The following is a 17660-nucleotide window of genomic DNA, read 5'->3' as shown; positions in this document are numbered from 1 at the left end:
TAAACTGGACTGTGAAATGATGAGCCTGCAAAAAGACCAATAACACCATTTAATAATTAGTCCTTTCTCAGGAATAAAGCCGAGCCCCATCTACCCTTACAAGCAAGATGCCCCAGAAGTTATTGGCGGTGGCAGAAAAACTACCAGTGTGAATCCTTCTAAGGTGGGATCTGAAGGGAAAGTCTAGGCTCCTACACTCGCCATGGGCTCCCCTCTCCCCCCTCTTAGGCCAGAAATGAGTGAAGCCCTCACACGGATCTGAAAGCAGAATCCCCTGGCCCTGGAGAATAAAACCACAGGTGGCCAGAGAGGCCCTCCATCCAAATCTACAGGGCGCTTCCCTGTCTGGTTGTTACCTTCTCTCAATGGAAGAAGATCACCCAAGCGCAAGGACTGCTCCTGCCTTCTCCCTTGCAGGGTTGTTACCTTCTCCCAATGGAAGAAGATCCCCCGAGCGCAAGGACTGCTCCTGCCTTCTCCCTAGCGACAACCTGTGAGCATATGTACATACATGCCCCATCACCAACCCCCTCCTGGGCCATGCCTAAATGCCTCTAACTGCACTGGGGTGACATTCATCGTTCACTATTTTGACCTCTCCCCTCCCTCCCCTGTAGTCAGACCCTGAGCTGTAAATTCATTTGGGGGCAGCAATGGGCCTTTTCGCTATGAAACTCTGAACTGCTATAAACACTTTTTGTTGTTGTTCAGTCGCACAGTCGAGCCCGACTCTTCGCGACCCCATGGACCACATCACGCCAGGCCCCCCTGTCTTCCGTCGTGCCCTGAAGTCTGCTCGATTTCATGTTCGTTGCATCGATAACACTGTCTGACCATCCCATCCTTTGCCGTCCCCTTCTATGAACGCTAACGGGGGCCTAAGAACAGGAGAGTGCCGGCTTCAAAGGATTAAACTGAGAGCCCACTCCTACCATCTGTCCAGCCAAAAGAAAAAAGGCTTGCATTCCAATATCAGTTTTTGGTTAAACCTAGGAATGGAAGCCATAACAACAACATCATCATCATCTACATTCATAGACCGCCCTCCCCCGAAGGGCTCAGGATAAAAACCATACAGCTGTTAGAATACAACAAAATGGGAAAACAGGAAATTAATAACAGATAAAATCAGTAACATATTTAGTCCATATTTGACAATAAAGCAAAGGAACCATATAAAGAGAAGGCTTGGAAAAAGCACAAAGTACTCTGTTATCACTATTATTCAATTTCCTCTCTGTGAGGGTTTTTTTTTTTTAAGGTATTTTTTTCCAACACCACAGGTTGGGAGAGGGAGAAAAGAACGTTCCACTGAGTTTAATTAAACATCTTGCTCACAGCACTAAACTCAAATTTTGTAACTCTTCACTGAACTATTGCTTAAAATGCCTTGCTTTCTTTAAAAGACTTTGCACCGAAGCCTAAGGAACTTCTATAAGAGGGGCTTGAGGAGGCCCAGGGCAATGAGAAACCCCCCAGAATCCCCCAGGGACTCTAAAGTCATCAATCACTGAACATTTATCATTTTCCAGACTATGGGCTTGCATTCAGGGCGACATTAATGGGGCTGAAACAGGCCTCCTCACTACCTTTGCAGGCGTGCTGTCAGTTCAGCCAAAGGGCTAGTAACTAAGGGCTAAATATCTGTCAAATTCCTGCCACTGTTTATGGATGCATGTCACAGCTTTCCGCTATACTGCCTTAGCATTCATCTTCTGGGAGCCCCAGAAGATTACTCACTTTACTTACTTCGGAATCAGTGATACACATGTGATAGACATCCTGAAAAAATCTTAGTGACATTTACAACTTGCTTATGACCACAAGGGTGTCCTCTGGTAACCATGACCTGGCCTCGTCTGTCAGACAGACAGCGCGTAGCAGCAGCTGCCCAGGAAACCAGACGCTCCTAGCCAAGGTCACTGCTGCAGTTTGCTTTATGTTGAACAGCAGCACGCTATTAGAAGACAGTGGCTGAACAAAATATTTTACACAGAACATATCTAGAAAGGAGGAGTGCTCCAGTGGCCAGATTTTATACCAAAGAGATGCATCGCTAATTACCCAAAGTAATAAATCACTGCTCTCAAAGTTCACATGCCCTCATGCAGAAGAGAGTGGCAAATCTATAACAGCTTCCAAGATCCTAAAGAAAAGCCTTTGCGTTGCTGTAATACTCAAGAAAACTCCACTGGCCAGGCTGAGTTAGTACAGCTCATGCAACGCAGTCTGGTTTTATACACTTAAACGCAGAGGTGGCAAAAGTGAAGGATGAGGGGCAAAGGCTCTAACGGGGCCATTTCCCAAAAGTGTTGTATGAAACAACGTACAAAAAAACAAGCAAACCTGGCTGCTGGGCATGCTTTGCATTTCATGCTCAGAAAGCCTTGCAACGTGCCACTAAAAATAAGCACTCCGTTTTCTATATGCCTTATACCGTGTGTTGTCGAGTGAGAGATGATTACTCAAGTAGCAGCAGCTTGTAAATGCAAATGCATCTGCCAGAGTGCAGAATACAAAACTCATCCAGCCTCTACTCAAAGGGTCAGAAACCGGCGAGTGGGGAGAGAAGCTAGGGGCTAAAAATCAGAAGTGGGGATTCTGCCGTGAAAACTCATTTGGGTACTGAAAGTACCACTAACGCAAATCTAGGGCTGTTAGCACAGAAGAGCATCTTTGCACAGCAGAGACGCTCAGTACATGAAGAGAAGTCCTGCCTCATCAAACTTTTGGAGTTCTCAGAGAAGGAGAAGTATGTGGACGAGGGTGCTCCAGTCTGCCAAAAGGCCTCTGAGAAGGTACCCTGCCAAAGACTCCAGAGCAGGCTTAGAAACTGTGGGATAAAGAGGCCAGTTCCTCTTGTAAGGTCAAGGGAGTGCCCACAGTGAGACCCCACACTTGGCTGTACATATCCGGCCTCCTTCAAACAGCAGAGAGATCTTTGGGCTGGGGCACCAACAAAACACTGGCATTAAAAGGCGGGGGGCGGCCTGCAGCAGGGCACAAAACACTCCCCCTAAAACCAGGCAGGCACTCAGCAATGCTCCCTCTCAGCTGTGGAGTCTTGTGAGCAACAATTCTACTCTGTGAGCTTCTGGCATTAAAGTTGTGAGCGAGCAAATTGGCTACTGCATAAATTAAGTTTGCTCTGGAGCCCTCCTTCCTGAGCGAAGACCAAAAATCTGTGAGCTGGAGGCTGAAAGACTGTGAGCTAGCTCACACTCACTCAGCTGAGAGGGAACCCTAGCAGGCAGGCAGGCAGGCAGGCAGGCAGGAGGTGCTCCTGTGGACAGAAGCTCCCTTGGGCTCTGCAGCTGAGCAGCATGGTGGCTGCAAACAAAACCTGGGAGGAAAAAGTGTCTCCCTGCAGCATATCTTCACCCTCACCAGAACTCTGCACACACAATCGGCCCCTTCCAGGTATCTAACACACCTGTTCCACCTTCCAGAGATACCATCTGATAGAAGGAGAGCCACAGGTTTGGTAGCTTATACAGTTCGGGGGGGGGGGGGGATCTGCAATCAAATTTTGGCACACAAGAAACACGTCCCACCTCCTCATGTTTCAGCTTTTCAAGGGCCGTTGAGAGATCCGAGGTTTTCCCAAGGAGACTGCCGTTTTCCTGTAAGTGAGGAAATATTCAGAACCTGTTAGGGCAGGATTTAAAAAGCAAACATCCATCATCACATTTTAAGCGATGTAACTTTGGTCTTGGATAATTACGTTCTATTGAACACGGCTGCCAGCCCATTGGATCTTCTTTGAGTCGTGTTTCCTACAATCTGGGGTCTGCTCCTGCACAGACGACAGGTGGTGCCTCCCAGGCGTGGGGGCGTTTGCCCACTCCCCGTGTGCTTGGATGGGTCTGAGGCAACACCAGCGCACCCTTCCACACTCCAGCCGCCCCTTTCACTCCAGCCACAAGAGTTCAAGAGAGCCAGTCTGGTGCAGTGGTTAAGTGCGCGGACTCTAATCTGGGAGGACCAGGTTTGATTCCCCACCCCTCCACTTGCAGCTGCTGGATGACCTTGGGCAAGCCGTAGTCCTGACAAGAGCTGTTCTTGAAAAAGAGCCATTTCTGTCAGAGCTCTCTCAGCCCCACCTACCCCACAGGGTGTCTGTGGTGGGGAGGGGAAGGGAAAGGCGTTTGTAAGCCGCTCTGAGACTCCTTTGGGTAGTGAAGGGCAGGGTATGAATCCACTCTCTTATTCTTCTTCATGCCTGAAGTAGTCACCTGGCCCCAAAGAGGACACCTGCCGGAGGACCCAGGCTAACCCTAACCCCTGTCTCCCTCCCTGCAGCCCTACATGGGAAAGACTTGCAAGATGACATCGCAACAGAGAGCTGGGCAAACACACTCTCCTGTCCCCCTCCCCTCCACAGGCAAGATTACTCTGGGCTTAAGCTTCCAACAAAATATGGTACTGTGTTCTCGGGCAGAGTCCCTGCACAAATGGCGCAGGAGGAGGATCCGGTGCTTGGCATGGTCAGAATGCTCCTTCACTGGAATTGGCCATGCACTCTGTCCCTGGATTGTCCTTAGCTTGAAAAGCTGCTGGGAGGAAACAGGACTGGTGTCCCAGGACTCGGCATAAGACGTCTGAGTCCCTTAAGAGCCAAGGCAGAAGGCCGTCTTTTCTCAGCAAAGACAGAGCGTGGGAAGAATCTGAGAACCACACACAAAACTGATACTCCACCTTGAATCTGAACTTGATTCTGCTTTTATAGAAAATGTTGTTTTGAAGCCAAAAGGGAAGGGAGCAGGTCCAGCTGGAGCACCAAATCTCATTTGGGACCAAATTAAATATTACGCCCAGCCTTGTGTATGAAGACGAGAAAGAAGAGCACGTTTCTATACCTTGCTTTTCTCTGCCCAAAGGAGTCTCCAAACGGCTTACAATCATCTTCCCTTCATCTCCCTACAACAGGCACCTTGTGAGGTAGGTGGGGCTGAGAGAGTTCTGAGAGAACCGTGACTGGCGCAAGGTCACCCGGCAGGATCATGGGGAGGAGGAGTGGGGAATCAAACTCGGTTCTCCCAGATCAGAATCTGTCACTACACCACATTGTTAACCGCTACACACACCCTCACAGCCCTCCTCCTGCAGGAAAGCTCCAAAGCAAGCAAGGCCAACCCTGCACTTGGAACTGGGGTGGGGGGAGGTGTTGAGGCAAGGGGAGGAAAGACTTCAGCTAATATATGTGGAGAAACAAGGTACGTGCCCTTCACTCGCTAAGAAAACTCCTTGGGGAGGGGAGCATGTGCAGCTGGGGGAAAGTTAAACTTCTCCAGGAGTAAACTGATCTAAACATGCCTTCCTCATACTTGGGAGTGTGTGTTGAGCTACTGGAATCTTTTACTAACCCTAACCCTAGGTTTTTTCAAAGAAAATTTTCTTGGATGAGTACCTTTCAATCCCCCACAAAGGTCATGGAATATAACTACTTCGCATAATGAACTGTCATTACAACGTTTTCTTAGATACATGTTTTAGCAGTTACAGTACCACCAACCATTATGCCATATGGATTCCTACTGTTTTGTAACGACATACTATTTTTAGATGTTAGAATTCTGGCTCATTTATTATTTGAAGTACTGTGGATATCAGGGGAACTATTCTTTCCAAGGCAGGCACTAGTTCTGGAAAGGAAGTTGCACGACCAACAAGCGCCTTTGGGCACCTGAAAGATTAATGCAGTTTTCCTTCTGTCAAGGGCTTTCCCTCAACTACACCACCTGAATTTTTTTTCAATAAGTAACTGCTATTGCACAGTAGCATTATTATACTCTGTTGTCATGACCTACTGCATTTCCTCTCGATTGCCCACCTTCATTTCTTTTAAAGCAAGTCTCTGGCCTATTTTGTTGTGGAGATATAAGGGGGAAAGTGCAGGTGGTCTGTGCAGATTGCCTAAAAAGGAGTGTGGAGGAGCAGCTGCAAAACAGCTGGAGCAGGGAAGGGAACTCACTCCTCAACCAACCCTGCAGATGCTCCATTTGTGCTGCAAATGCCTCTGCCACACCAGAGAATCCCCACCATGCCGCTGCAACTTAACCCTGACTCTGCCGTGAGCATTCCTGAGCCAGAGCTCACTTTGTCTGACGAAGTGAGCGCTAAGCCACAAGAGCACGCACCGCCCTACACATTCCTCAGTCTAAGAAACAGAGGCCGAGGCACGCCTGGCATCTCAGAGGCCTGCAGGCTGATTCTGCCATTTGAGAGACCATTAATTAATTGACAGTGGCTGTGTTCCCTTCGGTCATCGGGCCGAGAGGTATCCACAGTTTCCCTTCCAGTCCACAAAGATCTAATCAACTGAACTGTCAAACACTGGCCAATTACTTTTACAGTATAAAACTTCATTAGAACCACAGAGGTAAGTGAATATCACCACGATTAACACTGATGCTAATTACAAAGACACACGAAGAAGCAACCGATTCATTACAAAATAAAACTAAAATCTAAATCAAATAAGCTAACACAGCAGCTATTAAAAAGCAAAGGAATCCGCTTTTAAAGGACAGTTGTGCCAAGCAAGCCACAATGCCTGCGATTGCAGCAGGTGGCCAAGAAGCTTGGCTGTGCCCCGAAAGACGCAAGGCTGGACAGCTGAAGGGGTCACTCGCTCCAGGTGGGTCAGCCTCTGTGGGCTGCTTAGAAGCCACAACTTCACCAAATGTAACTGCTGAGGGGCATGAGCTGCCAGGCATCTTCCGAGTTCTGTACACTGTATTGCTTGTCCGTTGGATTCCTGGTTCAACTCCAAAGGACAGGGATGGCTTTTACTGTCTGCCACCAAAGTGAAGCGCAGCAGGCTGTCCCCACAAAGGGAGGAGGGGCCGTGCCTCAGAGGAGCCACTTCAAAGGAGCCAAATGACCAAAGGTTCGGTTACGGGATTTCGAGCCATCTCCAACCAAAAGATCTGAAGTGGGAGATGTTAGGAAAGACCTTTCTCTTCCTGAGGCCCTGGTGAGACCCAGACACTGCTGACCTCGACAGACCAATGGCCTGACTCAATGTAAGGAAATTCTTATTTGTCTGACATTTCATAGGAGCTTGCTGGTTTCAGGGACTGATTGGTTTGCACCCATGTTGCTTGTGGCCAATTATCCGTTCAAATGTCTTTAGTGCTCTTTTCAGGTGGCAGCCACCTCGGAAGCTGCTGACAGCAAGGCAGATCTCAAAAACAGAGAGCAAGCCGCCTCTGCCAGCAAATGACAATAATGAATTAAGCGCGCACACAGAGTGGCCTTCTTTTGACCGCCGTCTGACGATCGGCAGTCAGCTGTCAATAGGTGGCTGCTCAACTGACTGGCGAGCCTCCCCGACATTTCTTGGAGCAGAAGACTTTACTGCGGAAGGAGTTTCAGTTCTGTGAACCTGCGCCGATGGCTCGCTGGCTATAAGGCTTATCAGAGCTGCCACCCTTAACATGCGCAGACCCCTGACCAGTGTGCCCTCTAAGCTGAGTTCGTGTGAGCCAGCTCACAGTTTCTTAGCCTCTGGCTCACACATTTTTGTCTTAGCTCAAGAAGGATGGCTCCAGATCAAAGTGATTTATGTGATAACCAAACCGTTCGCTCACAACTTTAATGCCGGCAGCTCACAACGTAGAATTTTTGCTCACGAAACTCCACAGCTTAGAGGGAGCATTGCCCCGATTGCTCAGATGCCAAGAATCGGGGTCTCAAACTTCCTCCCAGATTTGAGAAGGTGACCTGAAGGCCTGGGCGGGGCTGAGAGCAGTGGGGCCTTGAAGGAGCTTGAGGAGCGGCAAGGGAAGGCTGTGAAGGAGACAGGGCGGGCAGAGGAAGGGCAACCGGGACTCATCAACAGATCTGTCCCAGCATCCCCTGTCACACGGGAGTCTCCTGCTTCTCCACACAGGCTGGCTGGATGCAGGAGTTTCGCGCGTATGACTCCCAGGTACACCAGGCAAAGCCGTTCTGTGCAAGCCTCTCAAACCACATCTGACTGGGGGGGGAAAGGACGACAAGTATCCCCACAAAATGGAATCAGAAAAGGGAAAGGCCTGTCTGTATTACTGTAAAGAGCCAAGAACAGGCAACAGATTATATATGAACTATGCAAGACATTAAAAACGTAAGTCATGGTTAGGAAGACTCCCCTCTCCTGGCTTTCCGCAAACGATGTGAAACTGAACTATTCAGGAGGGCTTTTTTACATGGATTATAGGGCTGCACTTTAATTAAATGGTTCAGAAAGATGCTCTGGTAAAGGAACAGGGACTGCAGACATCACGACTGCGTACAGTATGTACTGCCTGTTCATGTACGTCTGATCCTACTATGTAACTGCTGCTTCTCTTAAGAGGTCACGTGTTTCGTTTCAGGTCTGTTTCGGATTTCTGCAGCCCAAACCCAACTGCACTGTTTCTTGCATGTCCCGTACTCTTCTTCTTCTTATGGTAAGGACAGGAACTCACAAGGCAACAAAAAGGGGCCTGCCTTAAATGCACCAATTATTCTACTCCGATAGGCTGGCCCTAGTAGCCCATCCTGGGAAATTACGGCCAGTGATGCAACTGCCATAACACTGCACTCAAGCAAAAGCTGTATCTGGGGTAAACCCAGTGAAGGGCCAGGGCTGTCCATCAGCCACGCTGCCTTCCTTTGACAACTGTGGCTCCTGAGACCGCACCGTCTTCCTCCGACAGCCCCCGGGGCTCACCAGGAACCGGGAGCCTCTGAAGGCTGTCACGAAACCTTCAGGGCGGATGTGACTGTTGCGCTCCTCCCTGGGCACCACACTGCAGTGGCCTCCTGATCACTCAGGTAAGGCCTGGCTGTGGCCAGCTCCCCCTTTCTTGGACAAAACCGCCCTTCCTGCTTACAATCTTACAGGAGCAGAATTCAGCTGAGGCAGAAAAATTAACAACTTCATTTTCAAGGAGGAACCTCGGCGGCGTCAGGGTGGCAGAGACATTTACAGCACCGTGTCATTTCAAGTGGCAAAACAGTGTGTGTGGTGCAGACCTGGAGCTCCCAATACAGGCCCTGGACTGAGCTGGGTGGAGCGGGGGGCTTTCCCCTTATAAGCTGTGCGGCTACTTCCTTTGCGGTTCTGTGCCTTCTGCAGCCGACAGCAAGACTAAGCCGCGCAGGCACATCCCTCCCAAGGAGCCATTCTGCTTCACTGAAGCTGAGAAGATCATTTTTATTTATAACATGTCAGTGTGAAAATCAGGTCTGCTCTAGTAAGCAATTGCCATCTTCTGTTTATAATCTGTTGAAGTAAGGATAGGTACTACACTACTGATCATCTACAGAGTGCAGAATACTTACCACTGCAGTGTCAACAACGCTAAGAAGGCAGTTACCAGGTACAACAACCCTGCTGTGACACACTTCTTTGCTAGATGACAGATCACTTTCAGTTTCTGCATCAGCAGCCACTCACAGATCATACTGAGTGTCTGTCTCTTTAACACATGCTCAAAGGCCTGTCTGCAGCCACTCCTGTATCTGCATGTAATCAATGGTAAAACTATACTCTTACCCTTGTAGGTTCGTAAGTAGGGCTGGACTGACCACTTGCTCCCCAAGATGCAGCACCTGTTCGTTCTTCCATACCTAACAATGGAAAGAAAGAGCACAGGTTGTGTAATCAAATGCAGAGATTCAGGAGCAGAAGTTCGCCACTGTGCTGCAGCCAGACAAAGCATCGTCCACCAGAAGTCACCTCAGTGAAGCTGACCCGCCCCCCCCCCCGCCCCAATGGCCCCCAGCATTTGGAAGGCAAGAGATGAGCTACCCCTTAATACATAGGGTGATTTCTGGCTATCATGGCTTTTTTAAAAAACAGCTGTCCTGGACATATTTGTCCGACCCTTTAAAAACTCACACTAGTGATTCAACAGCCTATGGCAGTTTTTCCCCCCATGTATGACAAAAATACTCCATTTTATCTTTAAGCCTGTTACTTTCTGCCTGTCAGTAGACAATTCTAAGCTCTCGCCTTTAAGAAAGATTCAACTATTAATACTTTTTCCAGCTGCTTTATATATATGTTGATTATGGAATACTCAAGTTCCCTAGTCATTTTTGTTAATACAAAGGACCCACCATTAAAAAGTGCATGATCTCAGCTGCTTCTCTGATTCTACACCTGTTTTCATATGATAGAACTGTCCCACACAGAACTCCATAGGTATGCAGACGCTATAGAGTCATAACCACTTTCTCTAAACAGACTTTGCGTCACGATTGACTTTCTCATTGCTACATACCCTGTGCTGCTTTTTCTGCGAGCTTTCCACCACAAAAATCTTTCTCCCAATCAGTTACAGTCATTACAACCTTTCAGGGAATTCTAGTTAAGAACCCCCCCCCCCCCCGAATACTACATTATGTTGTAACTCAATCCCATCTGCCATTCCCTTGGCCTCTTGCCCAGTCCGGAGAGATTCTTGAGGCACTTAAGAATCATGAACATATTTTCTGTCCCCACTTCAGTCTCCTCCCGCCCCCCAAGGCATTCAGCAGATCTGAGGAGCACCCGCTGACCCCCTGCTCTTGGGAACGGATGAACTTGGAAGTATGGATGGTGAAGAAGGGGATCGTGCCTGCCCCACCTGCCCCACTGGGTGGTCCTGCCTCCAGTCCCAGTCCCTTGGAGGCAGTCTTCCCTCTAGGCTGAGTTTGTGTGAGCTAGTTGTGTGAGCAGTTCTTTAGCCTCCGGCTCACACATTTTTGCCTTAGCTCAGGAAGGAGGGCTCCAGAGTACACTAATTTATGCAGCAGCCAAATCGCTCGCTCACCACTTTAATGCCAGTAGCTCACAAAGTAGAATTTTGGCTCACAAGACCCCACAACTTAGAGGGAGCATTGCTTGGAGGAGTCCCTTGTGCAGGTATGAAGAGTTCAGCATGCCTAGGCCCATAAGCCGCACAAATGATATTCCACAAGAATTATGGAAATTAGCTACAGAATAGAGCCTATACTTGTTGGATGTTCTTCATGTGCAGGCATTACACATGTGAAAGGAGCCGCTGAAGTGGGCTCCGAGCACGCGCTCCCAAAGGGCAGGGTGCCGTCTCTTACCCTACTGTAAGACTGAGCAGGTCCCTGGTTTTCTTTCTTTCAGTCATGTTTGAAATACTATGTCCTTATACGATGGCTACTACATTCTCTTGAGACTTTAGTAAGGGATTGTGGCAACGTTTTTGGAATAAAAGTTTGCAACGGGCTCTAATCTGGAAAATCGGGTTTGATTCCTTTCCTAAAATGTATCCTTCCTTCCTTCCTTCCTTCCTTCCTTCCTTCCTTCCTTCCTTCCTTCCTTCCTTCCTTCCTTCACAAAGCATCAGCCTAATCGAGACCGTGTGAGGTGGCAGCAGTGCACACAGGGGCCTTAGCTTTGTTTTCAACCCAGATGTTCTGTTTCTGTCATCCTGCATCCACCGCACCACCTCAGCAGAGTACCCCAGAACTAAAACAAAGTACAAAGTAATCTTGACAGCTAAACCAACACACAAGATTAACCAAATAATCTGCTTCTATAACAACAGGGTATTGGGTCTTTACACAAGTTGAAATCTAAGATTTCTCAAATCTGGGAGAAAGCCTAAGGCCCCGTTCCTTGACATCTTGAGCAATCAGGGTACCCAACACGTTGAACAGGTCCAAGATAGAACTAGTTCAGCATCCCCCTTCCAGAAGAGGCCAGGCAGATGCTTCACTACAGTTTTTACAAGTTCCAAATGTTAATAGTGAACAAGTCAGTTCACTTATTGATTTACTACATTTATACCATGCCTTTCTCTTAAAGGGGACCCAACATAGCTTCCATGGCTCCCCTCCCCTCCATGTCATCCTCACAACAGCCCTGTGAGGTAGGTTAGGTAAAGAGTGTTACGATAAATTACACAGTTCTGAATCCTGAGTTATTAATGATTTAGAGCCAGCGTGGCATAGCGGTTAAGAGCAACGGGCTCTAATCTGGAAAATCAGGTTTGATTCCCCAGTCCTCCCCCACATGAAGCCTGCTAGTTGGCCTTTGGCCTGTCACACTTCTCTCAGAATTCTCTCAGCCCCACCCACCCCACAAGGTGTCTGTTGTGGGGACAGGAAGGGAAGGAGATTGTAAGCCGCTCCGAGACACCTTAAGGTAGAGGAAGGTGGGATATAAAAGCCAACTCGTCTTCTATTGAAAAAAGTTCTCTTACCTGTTCTGAACCACCTAGTGAGTTAACGGTTTTGTACTGAGGAAGTGTGCAGTTGCTTCATGCTCTTAGCAATAACGTTAAGATGGTTAGATCCAAGATTCTGTATCGGCAGCTCTCTCAGAGACAGAAAATAATTATTCAAACAGTGTCTTTCTCTCTGTGTGTGTGGGGGGGGACCTTAGCTTCCATCCACTTCAGGAACTCTGCTGTGTGCTCCCAACATCTGTGTCGTGCACATATCAACGAGCAACTTTCCCTTCTTGAACCCTTCCCATTGCCAGGGAAATCAAAAACAGACACCTGAACTCACCTAAATACTGGAGGGTTTTCTCCTACACCCAAATGTCCGAAATAATTTCACTTAGATTAGGAGCATTTCCAGTATGTGTGAATGGGACACAGCTTGGGTCCGCTTGCCAGTACTTAACACCCCTGCCAAAAATCACTGGCAAGGCTCCCTTCTAAGCTGTGGAGTCTTGTGAGCAAAAAATGCAACTTTGTGAGCTACTAGCATTAAAGTTATGAGCGAGCGATTGGGCTGCTGCATAAATCAGTTTGCTCTGGAGCCATCCTGCCTGAGCTGAGACAAAAATGTGTGAGCCAGAGGCTAAAAAACTGAGCTAGCTCACACTAGCTCAGCTTAGAGGGAACACTAGATCGCAGTACTATTTACTGCCTTCCATTATGAGAACGATCCCTCCAGTCGTACCACCTGGATTCTGTTCTTTAACTAGTATAAGATGCCTCGTGGCTCACTTCCCTCTCTACCTGTTGACACTCGAAGGGTTCTCAAAGGCTGGTAAAGCAAAACGTGCTGAAACTGTGCTGATTCTTCCTCAGTGAGGCCTGACTTCTATTTTTCAACCATTCTAGCTTGACAGGACTCTTCACCAGTTTACCTAAAATAAAACTCTGGCTAATAATTTGTAGTTTTCTGGATCCAGAAACTACACTTTCTAAAAAAAAACTGGAGCCCCACTATTTTTCTTTTACTCTTCCACCAACTTACATTTCTCTTTATTTTCCTTCTAAACTCGGCTAACTGTAAAAAGTTTCTCTCCAGCTAGCAGTCCAGACAAAGAACACCACATCCATGTTAAGACTCACAAAAGACTGGCCTAATGAAGATGTCAGAGAAGAACTTGAAACTAAAGAAGACCTCCACGGAAAGTTGTGCTTATAACCAGCTAATGCATCGCCTACCCAAAAGGCAGTATGAAGCAGCCCCATTCAGAGTGAGCGACCGATCATAATACAGTGCCATAAGCAGCAACAGCACCGGAATCCCACCCAATAATTCCAAACTGACAGGATACAAGGGTGTGACTTCCCAGCACTCTGTCCAGCACCTAAAACCTCCACAACTTTGCCACATTTTGCAGCTGGCAGTGACATAGTAATTTTATTGTACTTGATCCAGGATCTGAGGACGCACAGTGGCTGGTACTGACAGACAAAAGTAATCTATTGACAAATCTCACTCTTTTCTCATACAAAAGCAAAAATACAGCCCCCCCCCCAATCTTTGTTTGTCTGACGTTTATCAAAATCAATACTAACAACCTAGCAAAAACCCAGGAGTAATCATTTCCTAAGGTTTTGCATTTTTCTGGCAACACATTTCTAATTCCAAACTTGGTCCCAGAGCATAGATTAAAAAAAATACACACAGTGGGGCCAACTACCAAAAGGTGGGTATTTTTACTAACATGGGAAACGACTGAGTTTTCCGAGAAAAGCCAAGGTGAGAGAGAGAGAGAGATTGGATGTATACCCTGCCCTCCACTACCCAAAGGTGTCTCAGAGCGGCTTACAAACGCCTTTCCCTTCCCCTCCCCACAACGGACACCCTGTGAGGTAGGTGGGGCTGAGAGAGCTCTTGACAGAAACTGCCCTTTTTCAAGGACAGCTGTGCCAGAACTATGGCTTGCCCAAGGTCATCCAGCCAGGTGCAAGTGGAGGAGTGGGGAATCAAACCCGGTTCTCCCAGATTAGAGTCCGCGCACTTAGCCACTACATCAAACTGGCTCTCAGGAAGAGAAGATACAACCAGGCGCAGCTACTCAGACCAAAAGCCCCACTAAAAAGAGAGAAGACTGAATTTCCCCCCAAAAGATCAGAGTGTTTTATGCCTCTCTTTACCACCACAGAAACCACAAAAAACGCCACCTAAGGTTTCATAAGACTACCATTAGCATATACAATGCATGTCTGAAAAAGGGAGCAACTGAGGGGAGAAAGCAGTATCGAAAGGCAGGAGAAACGGAGAAAATACTAACGGAAGGGGCCAACAAGAAGGGGGGAGGGATCAGGATTTCTCCTTCTTCTCATGTAAAGATGTTCTAGGGAAAGCAAAAGTCTGTGAGATGGGGGTCACCAGGAAGAGACCACTTTTAAGTTAGGGGTGGTTACAACCTGGTAAGGGACCAGAGTTCCTGCAAGGCAACTATCTTCTACTTGTATGGTGGGTGAAAAGTCTCCTAGCCACACTTCTACTTGCTTTCTCACCTATCAGATGGAAAATGCTCACTATAAGAACGTAAGAGAAGCCCATGTTGGATCAGGCCAACGGCCCATCCAGTCCAACACTCTGTCACACAGTGTCCACAAATACCACTGGATATGGCTGTGAAGAGCTCCTGCCAAGACAGTCATTTTTGTGTTCCTTCTTGGTAGGCCCACTGGACTAATCTGTGAACAGGCATGCCACCGCTGGGGGCAGCAGGAAGGATGATGATGAGGAGATTGGATTTCTACCCCGCCCCAGCTGGGGGCAGCAGGAAGGAGGAGGAGTTTGGATTTCTATCCCTCCCTTCACTATCTGAAGGAGTCTCAGAGCGGCTTACAAACTCCTTTCCCTTCCCCTCCCCACAACAGACACCCCCTGTGAGGTGGGTGGGGCTGAGAGAGCTCTTTCAAGGACTGCTCGTGAGAGAACAGCTCTGAGAGAACTGTGACTGACCCAGGGTCATGCCAGCAGCTGCATGTGGAGGAGTGGGGAATCACACCTGGTTCTCCCAGATTAGAGTCCGCGCTCCTAACCACGACACCAAACTGATACACACACCAACAGACCCATTCTTGTTCTCTGCCTCATCTTACTTTTGTTTAAAATGGGCGGGAGAATTCCTACAGCCATTGCAGAGCATCTGTAGATGGGGCAGGTCATGTCTGAATGGGGCTTGCTGCATTAGTAGTTTAGGACACTGAACTGCTTTAGTGCAAATTAATACTGCTTAAATAGTGTGGATTCAGCAAGTCTAGGCAGCAAGTTAACGTTTCTGCAAAGACAGAGATTCTCTTTACAACAGAGTTTGGGATCTTCCATTTCTTTCTCAAAACATAACCTCAATTTATGATCAACACAACAGCAGTGTAATTTAGAAGGAAACCAGGCACCATGGAACAAACTCCTGCCTGCTTCAGGAATTTCAACACCAACTGCCCAATTCAGTCTGGAATGCAGAACAGCTTTGTGAGTAACTGTTAATGTCAACTATTTTGTTTATTTCCTGTGATGAGGATTACATATTCCCTGGTCTACACGCTTTTCACACAACCATTCCCTCTCCAAGAGCCCCATTTCTGCCTTACGTACAGAATGAGTCTTCATCTCTTTGCTTTCAGCAAAAGGACTCTACTCCAGCCAACAGGTCTGCACCCACAAGGTGTCATTTCAAGGCCCACCAGCTAAAGACAGTCCAGAACAGTTTAATTTTGCGCGTACTGCTGCCTCACAGACTTGGGAGCTGAGACTCCGATCTCTCCACTGCCCCATGCAATCAGCAGCTCGGAACAAGATCTTCATGGGACGCAGTAGCAAAGGTAACCGTAGCCATTGGACTACTGCGGTATCTTCAGGGGACGCAGTAGCAAAGGTAACCGTAGCCAAAGGGGCTGGTAACACCTGAGGCTAGTGCCAGACTCTGATGCCTTGCAAGGCTAGCGGAAAAGCACCAACAAGCCACAGTGACATCCAAACAAAGGAAGAAGGGAAAGAAGCGGAAGAGAAGCCATTGCAGAAGCGGAAGAGAAGCAGTCACCTGCCATTGCAATGATGGGACCTTACCGGGAGCAGAACAATCTGATAGTAAGCTGGAAACTGAGCATGTAAGTACAAGAAAACAGATCTGACAATATTATATTAACTGCATTTTTCAAACCGATTCACTTAGAAACGTTCAAACAATCACGACTCCGGCATCACCATCACGTTTGCTTATTAGCACAGAACGTTACTTTCCTTGCTATTGGGGGCCACGTGCAGGATACAAGAAGTTTTTTTTAAAAAAACAATCAGCACTAAGACAACAGTGAACAATGGAAAGGGAATAACTTCCAGCCCCCCCCCCCAAATCCTGAGAGCTACATTTAAAAACAAGTAATGTTCTTAGGAACAAAGTATAACCAGTCAAGCTTATCCATTTGACTTGGAATGTATTTGCTATTCAGCATCCATACATAATTACCCACTACAAAGAAATGAAAACACATCACCTAAGATTATACACAATGGAATTCAGCATGACAGGTTTGTGAGCAACCACCAGAATCTATTCTTCTTCTGCAGAACACATAACTGGTTCCCAAGACACTTTTCGGTGACTCGAGAGCTCACAAGGAGAGATGGAAAATACGTAGTTTAAAATCAGAACTCCTAGTCCTTGTATTAGAAAGCAGGCCTGGTTTCTACACTCGTATTAATTGCTGCATGAAAGCCAGTGCAGGGTAGCGGTTCGATGACAAACTAGGACAGGGGAGACACAGCTTCAAAATTCTCCCCTTGTCATAAAAGTTATTCTCAGTCTAACCCACTTTGCAGGGTTGCTGTGAGGATAAAATGGAGCAGGGGAGAACCATGTACGTCACATTTAAGAGAAGACCCTTCGAATAAGCTGCAAGGACGACCACCCTCGGTATCATTTACAACTAACCCTGGAGAACTATTTATCCTCACCAATGCAGGGCTAAATCCTGCCTCTGATAATGCATTTTGGCTCTCTGCAGGGCTGTGTGCAGAATTGTGGGGCTTAACTAGGGGGCAGTAAATATTTTCTTCAACATGCTCAAACTATCAACGTGTGGAAATGAACAGAAGGCTACAGAGCTGCCTTTTGACCAGCAGGCCCTCAGGCCTTTCTTCATGACTGCACTACAAGCCCACCACACTTCTTTTAAACAATGCCTCTGCTCTCTTCCCTTCTGAACTTACTCCACTGTGATGCCTCCCTAACCCAATGCTAATAATCTGTTGCACAGGTGAGAAGAGGGGAATTCTCACGGCCAGCTGGGAGCAACCTTGCGTGCCAGGATCTGTTGACTGGAGGTATTTCTCAAAACATGGGCATTAGAAAAGGAAGACAACTTCTGTGGCCACCTCTAATGCCCAACACGAGGACTCTTTATTAGAAAAGGCAACAACTCTTTCAGCTTCCTTCCTTCTTCGGGGGGGGGGGGGGGGGG

At 47.6% G+C, this 17660-nt stretch overlaps 1 protein-coding gene across 5 annotated transcripts in view; it reads right to left on the bottom strand.

Annotated features, from left to right (window-relative positions):
* Positions 1-17660, bottom strand: part of TCF12 (transcription factor 12) — a 137743-nt gene that overhangs the window by 86754 nt on the left and 33329 nt on the right. For all 5 annotated transcript variants that reach the window (XM_015409186.1, XM_015409187.1, XM_015409189.1 and 2 more), the window contains 2 exons: positions 9530-9603; positions 3555-3623 (listed from right to left, as the gene is read on the bottom strand). In XM_015409186.1, coding sequence (XP_015264672.1) covers positions 3555-3623; positions 9530-9603 — 143 coding nt within the window. The remainder of the gene's footprint in view (positions 1-3554; positions 3624-9529; positions 9604-17660) is intronic.

The sequence above is a fragment of the Gekko japonicus genome, unplaced genomic scaffold (genome assembly GCF_001447785.1).
Source record: "Gekko japonicus isolate JY-2015 unplaced genomic scaffold, Gekko_japonicus_V1.1 scaffold167, whole genome shotgun sequence".
Classification (NCBI taxonomy): domain Eukaryota; kingdom Metazoa; phylum Chordata; class Lepidosauria; order Squamata; family Gekkonidae; genus Gekko; species Gekko japonicus.
Note: the sequence above shows the minus strand (reverse complement) of the source record. Positions and strands in the feature narration are given on the sequence as shown.